The sequence below is a fragment of the Montipora foliosa genome, chromosome 4 (genome assembly GCF_036669935.1).
Source record: "Montipora foliosa isolate CH-2021 chromosome 4, ASM3666993v2, whole genome shotgun sequence".
NCBI lineage: Eukaryota > Metazoa > Cnidaria > Anthozoa > Scleractinia > Acroporidae > Montipora > Montipora foliosa.
In genome coordinates this window covers 6,048,715-6,060,169 of record NC_090872.1, presented here as the reverse complement: position 1 = coordinate 6,060,169, position 11,455 = coordinate 6,048,715, and the positions used below count along the sequence as shown (strand labels likewise).

The window sequence follows — 11,455 nt, the reverse complement described above, 5'->3', positions numbered from 1 at the left end:
AACACTATGTTTAACTTTTTATTTCTACAGTCTATTCATGGAGCATAAAATCAAGTAATTGAGAAATTAAAAAAAAAGGGTTATTTAAGTGCATGGAGCAAAACATGAAATAGTAAGCCATGAAGAAAGTGATGTTTCACAAAATTGTATAAACCAAGACTTACCTGTACAAGGACTGAATTGAATCCTGGTCCAGGAAGTCATGCTCCTTGACGACTGACGCTGTATCAATCGGGAACTTTCCATCTGAGTTGAATACAAAAGGAACATTTTAATGACAAAACACTAGCCTGAGGTTTAAGGGAATATTTTTGACATTTTTAAGTTGATGCAGAGGTTGCTGACCCATTGACTCCAAAACTCCCCACCCCCTCCCCACCAACGACTAAGATCTTCTGGCATTAGACAGAGTAAAACTCCTAGGAGTTAATGTTTTAAAATACTGCAGTGATATGTATGACAATGCTTCCAACTTTTACCTAATTATCCCTGCTTGCTTTTCAAACAGCCCCTGTGACTTGCCCTTGCTATCTCCAATTTGATGATTTGATGTCAAATAACCATTTAAAGGAAGTTGCAATCAGGTTCACAAAAACTGAACTTAAAGGATTTACCTTCATAAGCTGAAGAATACTGTGGAAAGCCTGCAGCTTTCAACCAATAACATGCCTCAAGAGCTTCTAATTCTGTGGAGCAACAGAGAAGTTGTCAGTTAAATCAGTTTTGAGCCTTAAGGCGCTGTATGTGGAATGTTTTGGCAACATTGTGGTGGGACAATTTGCATGAAATGTTTCACAGTGTAACATACCCTGCAATGGCCAAAATCGATGTGAGACAAGTTGCAACAGCCGTTGCCGAAAGCAGAATTAAGTTTTACTTTTCATGCAACTTGTCTCGCAATGTCGCCAAAGCAGTGCTAGACAAGTTGCTTAAAACATTTCACAGTGTAACAGCGCCTTTAAAGTACAGTAACAGATCCCGGTAGGCTCAATCATTCTCTATATGGGTTCCCTCTCAAGGCTGATCTCCAGTGGTGGAAGGCTTTACACTAAATTTATTTGGCTATGTTTCCTTCTCTTTCTGAACAGTGTGTGTTCTCTGAGCACTGTTTTAAAAGCAAGTGAGATTTGCCACGGTCAAATTATGTCTTCTTTTCCAACCACTAAGACTTGAAGGCCAAAACAAAACATGGTGGTTTGTGCAGGCAACTTAACTTGGGACCTCCTGTCAGTTTAGCCAGTGTTTATCTCACTGCGCCAACCAACCTAGAAGCCAGACCATTATGATTGTACATTGTGTTTGTTTTTTTAGTTTTGAGCATTCTCAGTAGGATGACATGTCATGTGCAAAGTTGGTTCTATGAGGAGGCATTTGCAGCATGGCCAAGTGTTTGGGACTCTGTTTTGGAGTTCACATCTTTCACTCACCACTACCTGGATTGGCCATAGTGTTCCCACATTCAACTTCATCTCACTCACTAAACAGGCAAGTGGTTTCCTCCTTCAAGTTTGTTTTCTTAACACTGTTATAATCAACTGTTTGCTATTTTTGGAATCTTAATTAAGTACGAGACACTTTTGAGACATTGACAGCAACCTGAAGGGAACTTTTCTCTGTTTCAACTTTTGACACTACCACTTTGTATTGCTACGTATCTTTTCACTAGTAGAGACGACTAGTTTAAAAATCTGGGAGACAACTCCTCTGGAATGTGAAAAGTTCATTCTTGGTTTCTATCCGTGACTCAAAAACACCTGGTGATTTAAGCTCCATATTACGGGTACTATCCACACAAGGCTGCACAAGCTGCAAGCTTGAACATTATTGTTTATAAGTATACAATGATGGTTCCCTACTTTACTATTTTACTTTACTTCTTTGAACTTTTCTGGGGACTTCACTTTTGCTCTCTTCTCAAATCCGGAATTTCCAAACTTCACTGTGGATTCAGGGCATAAATAGCCTGTCTATGGGGCTACCATTGCTAATTCAAGTAATAATGTTTGTTTAACTTTGGGAGGTAAGGTCACATTTAGAGTAAAGTTGCACAACTAATAACAATAGAAATGCTTTGTTGTTTAATTTTTGGAAAAAAAAATTTCAAGGACATCTTTTGTGTAAGAGAGAGCAATAATTATTTGTTTAGGCATCAAAAACAAATCCTTAAAAAGGTTGTTTTGCTTATAAAAACAATACCAAGAAAGAGTTCCCAGTTAGGTGGGGTCAGAAAGTTTAAAAGCCACCATTAATTTCAGTAATTATTAAATAATGGAAAAACCCCTCTAAAATAGTAACGCATGAACATGAAAACAATTGTTGTATGCAACCAAAATACTGTAGACTAAAACAGCAAAGACACAGCGACAAATGAACAACAGACACAAATGCCCTTGCTAAAAAAATCCTCAATGGCGCCTTCCTTCCTGTTTGAGAGTTGAAATGTTATTTTGACTTAAGTAAAATGTATTTTCATTGTATGGGGAAGACAAAATTGCTAGTCTAAGTTTTCACGCCTAAGCTATCGGTAAGCTTTCGAATCTATTCTCCATGTAATCTTCATCCTTCTTTGCCCCGTGTTCTAACGCGTCAATGCCAATTAACTCTATTTTTTTTTCCATTAAAAGAAGGAATTCTTATTGTTAATCGGAACCATACAAAAAGGAACATTTTAAAAAGCAATACAGCAAGTTTCCAGTTCCTAATGTTAACGTTTTCTGGTAGACAGTAAGCACAACTCTTCGCGATATTAAATAATACTCCCACAATGTACTCTTAATAAACAAAAATGTACCCACTTGTATCCTGCATAGATAGAATAGACCAGAAACACAACTGACCTTGCAAACATGCAAGACAGTATGTCGACTATTATTGCAGCGTATTATTAAACTGTAAAAATGTGCAAATTGTCATCTCAGTCTTGAAAGCTATATGTCCTCAAAAAAAAAAAACAACAATTGCTACTTGAAAACACCGCACAATTCAATATCACTCCACGATTAGCGACACTCGAGTGTACAAAAGAGAACGAGACCGGTCTATTTCATCAGTGATCCATTGAAATTCTTGTTTATGTGAAAGGGCGAATTACAGCAGTTACCCAAACAGCGATGATATTTTACAGAAAGAAGTTGATTTATGACTCTTTTTCGGGACTTACTGGTAATTTCACGCATGGATGGCGAGCAAAATAGACTGCATTCTGTTCGAATGATCTCCACTGCAAACTTCAGGTGACATGGAGAGAAACGTGTTAACAAGCCGACTGGTGCAAGCGGCAAAGTTTCACTTTGATTTATCGAGAAATTAATCTGCCGGCATGATGAATCCCCGAAACAGACTTCTCTGTTGTCACGTGAGGACTCACTATTCAGGTTTTATTCAAATCAACTATTTGTTTTGCTTACACCGCCAGTGAGTCTGAGCATCCAGAATGGTTGCGGTCAGTCGCTCATATTCCGATGAGTAATATTTCTCATCCGGTTTCGAGGCTTTTTAAAATATCACTAGGTTTTTCGTCTAGGCACGTAGTGTAAAGGACTTGCCGCTGGACTGAACGTGAACTATGGCGCAAATATTAAAGCACCATTCACTTGAAGTGCCTTGCATGTTGGCAAAAAAATCCATGTCACACAATTTATCAAATGGAATGCTGCCAATGTCCATCAAGTTGATGAACTTTATGATGACCCACCGGTTAGCGATGGACAATTGGGACGTTCAACAAACCTCGTACATAAATAAATATTTTTTTGTCATTCGGCGGGGCTGTACTGTCGACATAATTGTCGTGGAATTGGTCAAATATCCGTTTTGAGATTTACACAAGCAGATTGATAAATTAAGGACAAATTTGACTTTATCTGAACCCTTCTCGTTGCCAAGAATTTAATTTTAGGCGATAAGGAAGTCAAGATATAATAACCCTAAAGCCATAGACCGAGAAAACGAGTTAAAACTTAAATTAATAATCCAGTGGAAAGCGGCTACGAGAAAGTAAGCAATGGAATTTAAATTCATTAACAATTCAGGCCGATTGATTCAAGAGACTCGGTCGTACCTTTGATCGCACCTTTCTTGTTCTTTCTAGCAAGGAATCGTCGAAGAATCTTTCGCCTTTTTTCGCCAGTCGGATTAACGCCGTCTGATAGCGCCATGGCCATGGGGTGAATCAACGGTCACAGAAAAGATATTGGACGCAAGTACAGTATAATTGAGTGCACTGAACAGAAGTGATCATTTCTACCGTGAGCCTCAAGCCACGAAGGTGCCAAGGCAAGGAGACTAGGCCCAAGGAAATTATCCCAACACGAGCTTTGATTGACGCATTGTTTATGTCAACGCCTTCACAAAGAACCACCTTTTGTCCGCAGACATACACTAATCGCAAAGGGTGGAAAAACAAATTATATACATGTAGTACTCGATTTACTGTTTCTTCCAAAAAGCTCGAGTTTTGAATATAAGGAAAACGGTATTATTCTTCAAGATTATTTTTATCAGTGGACTACTGACGGTACGCTCTACAAATTTTCCGGTCTTGATGTCATTGAAGGGTGTATTTTTGTTGTGACTTTAGGCGTGTTATATATCTTGCGTTCGCCTGTGCCCACGATTGCATATTTGTGGGAGTTAACCATATTTCAGTTTTCGACATGATGTTTGCAGCATTTGAAAGTTTGTGTGAATTTTGTAGTTTTTTTTATTTCCTTCGCTGACATTAATTGGTTGATTAGTATACTTGGTAGATTTTTGTCGTACAGTTTTCATGCGCAGAGATCAGCGTGCGATAACCCGCTTTGGCGTACTGACCACACGTTTCCGACAATGGCGCAAAAGGGAATAAATCTTTATAAAGACGGAAATAACCGATTGAAATGAATCAGGATCTAAAATTGCACAAATTTTAAAAAGAGACGAAGTTAGTGTAATTCTAAAGTGCCTTTGAAACTCCGCTCGGGAAACACACAAAAAACGATATTCACCACCCTGAGAAAATAACATATTCTTACGACCACGAGAAGTTCTTAATTAAATTACCCGGTATTGCACATTAAATTTGTGGATGAGGTTCCCAATTGATCTGTGTTTTCGCGGGTCCACTTCATATGGCAAAGTGAAATATGTTAAAAAAAGTATTGATAGGATCTCAACCTTAGGTTATACCAATTCCAAAAGTCAGAGAAACTAACTATACCGTTTGCAAGCATAAATGCAAAGTCCACGACGGCCTCCATGGTAGCGTCCAAAAAACCCACACACAAGTCACACTCACTCATGCTTCTGAGACAAATTGAAAACGGAAAGTTTAACATGCTCTGCATTTATACAAACAGACCATGGTGCGACGCGGCGCTCCCCTGTGACGTACGGTGACGTACTTCGGCCTGTATCAGATGTCTGAGACCGGATCTCAGTTTGTCTAAACAAAAGTGAAGTCTTTTGGTTGAGTACAAAGCGATTTTATCATGATTTGACATTGCTCCAAGCCATGCGGCAATACTCGTCTATCCAAACAGGCTACATTGTTCTTTTTTGTTCTGTTATGAAATCAGTGTTTTTGAAATTTACCCTTGCTTCTGTAAGGTGATTTCCTTTGAAATTCGATAGTAATAACCAGAACTGTCGATGCTTTTCAAGGTGTTGGTGTTTCTTATCAGTTACCTAGCCTGTCGCAAACAAAGGCGTTTTTCATGTGTTTGGGACAAGCCCTCTGTGGATAATGAATTTGAAATGAAAGAGATGTGGCGATAACTGAAAACAAGCATTTCGTCTAACAATAAAGTACTTTTGGCCACAGGCGATCAACAACACAATTGCTTCAACAACTAAAAAAATGTGAAATTAAGAAAATTGCTAATTCAACGCTTTAGAGCATGCCACGGGATTCCTCGAAAACGTGCAGTAAAGAGATTCGTCGCGATGTTTTTTTTTTTTGAAAACGTCATTGACTGAATGATATAAACAAGCCAGTTCATGTACAAAACTCACTTTCATATCAAACTCTAGATTGTAGCTATGAGCTTTAGGATTTATAATTTTGTATCTTCTATCTTTTACTTTTTCATTTTTCTCTTCGAGCCTGACACGATTAGCTGGCATGTACTAAAACCAGGAACACCGGAACACCGGAACACCGGAACACCCTGGAAGTTAGGGTTAGCCCTCAATTTGGCAACCCTAGGCCTAAAAGCCAACTTAAGGCCTACAATCTTGGACAAATTAAATGGAACATTGAGACCACCCCTCCCCCCAAAATCAGTGATGGGAAAATGGCGCGTTTTGGCCTTCACGCACCTTCATGCTTGATTTTGGGGAGAGGGGGCATTTCTGTTCCATTTTATGCTGTCCAAGATTGTAGCTAGGCCTAGGGTTAGCCAAATAGATATACTAAGGTATATAAGACTACATTATGCATTTGATGCCCAGGAAACTGTCGACGGGCACATTTTATAAGAGATTTCCATTTTGAGTATTAAACTGACAACGATGAAAGTTGCGATAAAAACTTTAGCGAATATTTCCTTACACCCTTTGTGCAACTTAGAAAATCGGCAACGAAAAGCAAAGTAAGTAAATGAGGGACCGGACACCATAATAAAGACATTGCTTTTAGTGATTGTTGTTGTTTGTGAGGAAAGATTAGTCCATTTGTCAGCTCAATGACTTTCGAGAGTTTGGACAACATTCAGAAAGTATTGCGCTGTAGTTGTTATTAACAGATTACTGAAATCTTAAAGGGTGCGTTGGTTTAGTTTAATAACGTTGCCCATTTTCCACTGCTCGGCTTCTTTTACGCACGGAACCCACCGCAGATTATTGGTGATAAAGATGATTGCTAACTTGAATAAGGTGTGCCACGATTTGACTTCTCTTCTTCCAAGTCCGACGAAAGTGTCAAATTTCGCGTGTTTTCATTTTAGCCGTAGTACAGAAACAATGTGCGAGTGAGATGTCTCAGTTTTATCAGTGCCATTTTGTTTTGATCAGTACACAAGAAAATCCTTCTCACAATGAAAATAAGCCTATAAATGACAGTGTAGAATTAGGACGCGGGGATTTCATTGGTTAAAAGCTATGCGCGATAACCCTAAGGAGAAGTTGTAATTGAAAATATAAACATCTTCCAGATGCAACACAAACTTGTGAACACACGAACTTAAAACCTCGCACAGGGCTAAATTTTACTTAGCCACGTAATTACAAGAGTGGTTTCCACAAGTTTTCTCTCTTGCTACGCTAGTGTTTCACTCTTCCTTGGCCTACTGGTTTCACTTTGTCAGCCCTGCATTGCGTAGATTCACGTTATTTCCGATTCGACAACCTGTACCAAATCAAACTACTCCTTTTGCTTGGTGACCTATTGATTTTATTTTGCAAACACTAAGCGATGTTCACCAATACGTTATCCGTTGTCATGAGCCCTCCAGGCTTCAATTGGCTGCAGAAACATTTACTTCTTTTGTTCTGTAGTTAGCAAATTTGAACATCACCATTTTTTTTTACGAACGTACAAGAACATACTCATGTTGGCTGAGAGTCAGTGAAGAACGTCTTTATTTGTTTTTTGTTTTTTGTTTTTTTGTTTTTGTTTTTGTCTTTGGGAATAGATAAATTAAGGTAAAAATATTTAAAACTGTAATCGGCTGACAGGATAATTGACTCAAATAGTCAAGTACTTTTTTCAAGGTGGTTTTCTTATTGTATGACGCACTGTGGAACAACTGAGCTTATATTTGAATTTAGTATACCATATAGCTCTAAGAACATGTTAAGAACGTTTCCAGTCTCAAGTCGCACAAAAATAAGAAAATTCAGGCTCGGCCCCAAAATTAGACGTTCTTATTTGAATCAAGAGTGAATTAGATAAGAGTGCTAATATATCACTTTGCGGTCTTGCCCTAGCACAGTCACAAATGGATTTATTTTTAGATACACTTTGCGCGTGAAACAAACAAAGGCCCGCCAATTTTAACCAATCAGAAGAAGCTATGTCACACGTGACTTCTGCCATGTTATTTCAGGGACATGACAACTGATTTTCGCGGGAACGGGTATTCTCTACTTTCTCAAATCCCATAATACACCTCTTTTACCCCCAAAAGTTTGCATAATCATGGTTTGCAATTTCTCCTGGTACATGGAGATGTCCCAAGAGTTTCCCAAGAGAAATCGAAAACAATCCTCACGAAAATTTTTGGGAGGTAAAAGAGGAGTATGGGATTTGAGAAAGTAGAGCATCCTAAAAATAGACTCATTTGTGACCGTGCCGGGGAACCCACCCATGCCATAACAACACTCTTATCTGAATAAGAACGTCTAATTTTGGGGCCGAGGCTCACACGCGTACCGCTCTCAAAAACAAACCAAAAAAAAGGTGTACACGTTTTGCCATTTGCTGTTTCCGTTTCTTCATTTTCCATACTCCCCTCTTTCGTTGACGAGTGACTAGTTCCCTTTTTTCAATCACAGCAGTGTGAAACGTTTGCAGTCCTCGGATCCAGTAAAACCGGCGAGGAGAGAAGAGTACTTCACGAGTACAGGCGGTAAGTGATTAATGATAGAAGGTTCTAATGTGAGAAGGTAAAGGTTATTTTAACGGAAAAAGTCAAATAACAGCTGTAAAAACAAAAGTGGCATATGAACTTCAGGACGCACCCTTGTAGAAAGAAGGGATAAATTCACACCTGGGCGAAAGATAACTGTCCTCTAAGAAATGATAACGAAAGGAATCGCCAGATTCGAGCAAAAGATGTTTGGTAATCCCGTTGAAATGAGGCCTTTAATCCAAGAATCCTTGTGATCATTTTTTAATCTCCGAGTTGTTGAAAACACTCTTGACGTCAATGGGTCCACGTTGACGAGACAACATGTCACGCTCACAAAAATTCCATCCAAGAAAATAAGTGAGTGAAGTTTAGAGCAAAAAGAGGGCGAGTTCTCTTAAGATGTAGCTCTCTGCAGTCTCAAAGAAATGGATGACCTAAGGGTTAAGTGGTTAATTAATTGAATTTTAGTGGACTTTCCAAAAACCTGAATGTCATGTTCGTACACTGATGAGCTTTTTGTACTGCGATTGTGTTCGAAAAATGAAGTGTGCCGAATTAAAATTCTCGTTTATCGGGAGCAACAGAATAACCTCTTTTGGCTTATTCCCACCTATACTTGTTCGTTTCCTCGCAATTAAATTTATTAAATTAATAAATTTTGATCGACACATGTCATTCCATTTCAAATTTCCTAAAAGTCTTGCAAATCCATTGAATCGTTTAACTAAATCCATCACAAGGTATATGTTCACCAATTTGTCGCTCAAACCGCCTGAATAGACCAGCATGTGATTGAATTTTAAAATGGAGGCAGTATTATGAAGGGAGAAAGGTTCTATGATCTTGTGATCGCAAGCTATCCAGAGTTTCTAAGCACAACATAAATTCAGGGACTTTTGTAGGCGAAGCGCCCAGCCACTCATGACAACATTTTGTCGTGGCGTCAGTGAAATCTCACTGGTTGTAAGCAATGCCCCGAAAGATCAAGACCCCATTTTGCTGGAGACATTCCAGCCATGGCACCACAACTGGCCGCGGCTAACATACTTAACAGCATTAACTGTATGGATATTTAGTTGAAATTCTTGCCGCTCTTTTAGCAAGAGTAGTAAGCCCTTAAAAGCTCAGGAAATTATGATTTTCACAAGGTAAAATTTGTTTGAAGACACCGGGTTTTTAATGAGTTCTGGGCGTTCTTTCCGATTTCATTTGAATCAAGTTACTCAAAAGCAACAGAAACAAGTTGTGCCATATGAAGGGCACTTTAGCCCTTTTACATTGAATGAAAAGTGACCCAAAACAAACAATAAAACATAAAACCAGTTGTTGACAATAGAAAAAATTAAGGTTTCTCAGCAAAATTTGATAAGGCCATGTCTTGTTGTTGTAAGCGATTACTCATGCAGGTAATGCAAATTACAAGTTTCTCGAAATACAACTTACCCAAGTAAGCAAAGTACGTCAGTGAATGTACGAAGAGATCTCAGAAGATCCCGGGCGGCGTACGTGATTTAAGCCATGGCAAGTAAGAATATTGGAACGCTAAGCCAAATCTACACTAATTAAATTCAGCAACACTTTCTGCTTTGCCCACGAGAGCGTGGGTCGAGATTATATTGGATTATCGCATCGGCCACCGAATTTAAAGCCACAGAATTAAAAACTCGTTTACCTTCATTTCCATGAAAACATTTGAAGATCAGAGGCTTCAGAAACTTGCAATTTCGACTAGGCATTCTCCATCCAAGAATCTCACTTTTAAGGTGGAAGAATCGAGCATAAAGCATAACTTGAAGGTCATTTGCGGTAAAATGGTTGAAGTCTGTTGACAATGGCGTTCCTTTTTATCTGTCAGTGCATGTGGATTGCAAAGGTTCTGACATAAGCACGCGATACGATCCTGTTGCGCACCAGAACGCGATGTCATTGGTCGCTCAGCTGGAGATGAGATACATGCGCATTCGAGGTTCAGCTCTCAAGGCATCCAACTCTTAGAGTTTTGTTTATCGCGAAATGTAATGACGTTTTTTCACTTGTTCGAAGCAAACTGTTATCTGAGAAAAGCATTTGTTTTGTCCAAGCAAGCACGACTAATTTTTCTTGTGAGTTCGATATGAAGCAACAACGGAAGAGGAGTCTGATATGAAGTGCTGCCAAGTCAGAGTAAAATTAACTGAATGACCTTTTAAACTAGATTCTACAAAACACTCAAGGCGGAGGCAAAGGAAATTGTGGTTAGAAATAATGACATACTGAATAAATAATAAAGTAAGCTAGAAACTTCAAAACTACACTAACAACCTCAAAGCCCTGAGTAGCGAAAAACGAACACCTTTAATTTTCAGGAAGAACGGCAAAACACGCGGAATACGCGTTCATTGAAAGGATGGTTTGGTTCTGTCTTAACACATTTTTATGAAATGTCTCTGCCCGTCAACTGATTTGCAAGCTCAAAGTTGAAACTAAATAGATCATGATTGCTGTGTTTTAGGGGCAGCAAATTAAGGTGGCGCAGTGGTGAGAGCACTCGCCTCCCACAAATGTTGCCCGGGTTCATATGTGGGTTGAGTTTCTTGATGGTTCTCTCCTTGCTCCGAGAGGTTTTTTTCCGGGTACTGCGGTTTCCCCTCTCCTCAAAAACCAACACTGCCAAATTCCAATTCGATCCTGAATGCACGGACACATTTTGAACAAGCTCCTGAGCGCTCTTAAGGTGTTCCGTGGGAGTAAACAAATTACATTTACATTTACTGTAGAAGTGCTATCAAAATAGAGGTTTTGAAAGAACGTTTGTTCTACCTCAGCAGACTCGGAAGTTCGGTGGTACGGCTAAGTGGCGTAGGATGTTTATATCAGTGTTATCTAAGAAAAACACTGAAACGATCTCTGCACACACGACAGAGCCC

The 11,455-nt window shown here is 39.1% G+C and overlaps 1 protein-coding gene across 9 annotated transcripts in view; it reads right to left on the bottom strand.

The window, feature by feature from the left end:
* LOC137999639 (rho GTPase-activating protein 7-like) overlaps positions 1–11,455 on the bottom strand; it is a 43,737-nt gene that overhangs the window by 12,953 nt on the left and 19,329 nt on the right. For 4 of the 9 annotated variants that reach the window (XM_068845463.1, XM_068845466.1, XM_068845464.1 and 1 more), the window contains 2 exons: positions 615–686; positions 165–246 (listed from right to left, as the gene is read on the bottom strand). In XM_068845463.1, the coding sequence (XP_068701564.1) occupies positions 165–246; positions 615–686 (154 nt within the window). Of the gene's footprint in view, positions 1–164; positions 247–614; positions 687–2,795; positions 2,824–3,160; positions 3,326–4,060; positions 4,347–5,197; positions 5,295–10,221; positions 10,398–11,455 lie in introns of those variants that run through there. The other 5 variants (XM_068845469.1, XM_068845467.1, XM_068845470.1 and 2 more) reach the window with 5 other exon arrangements.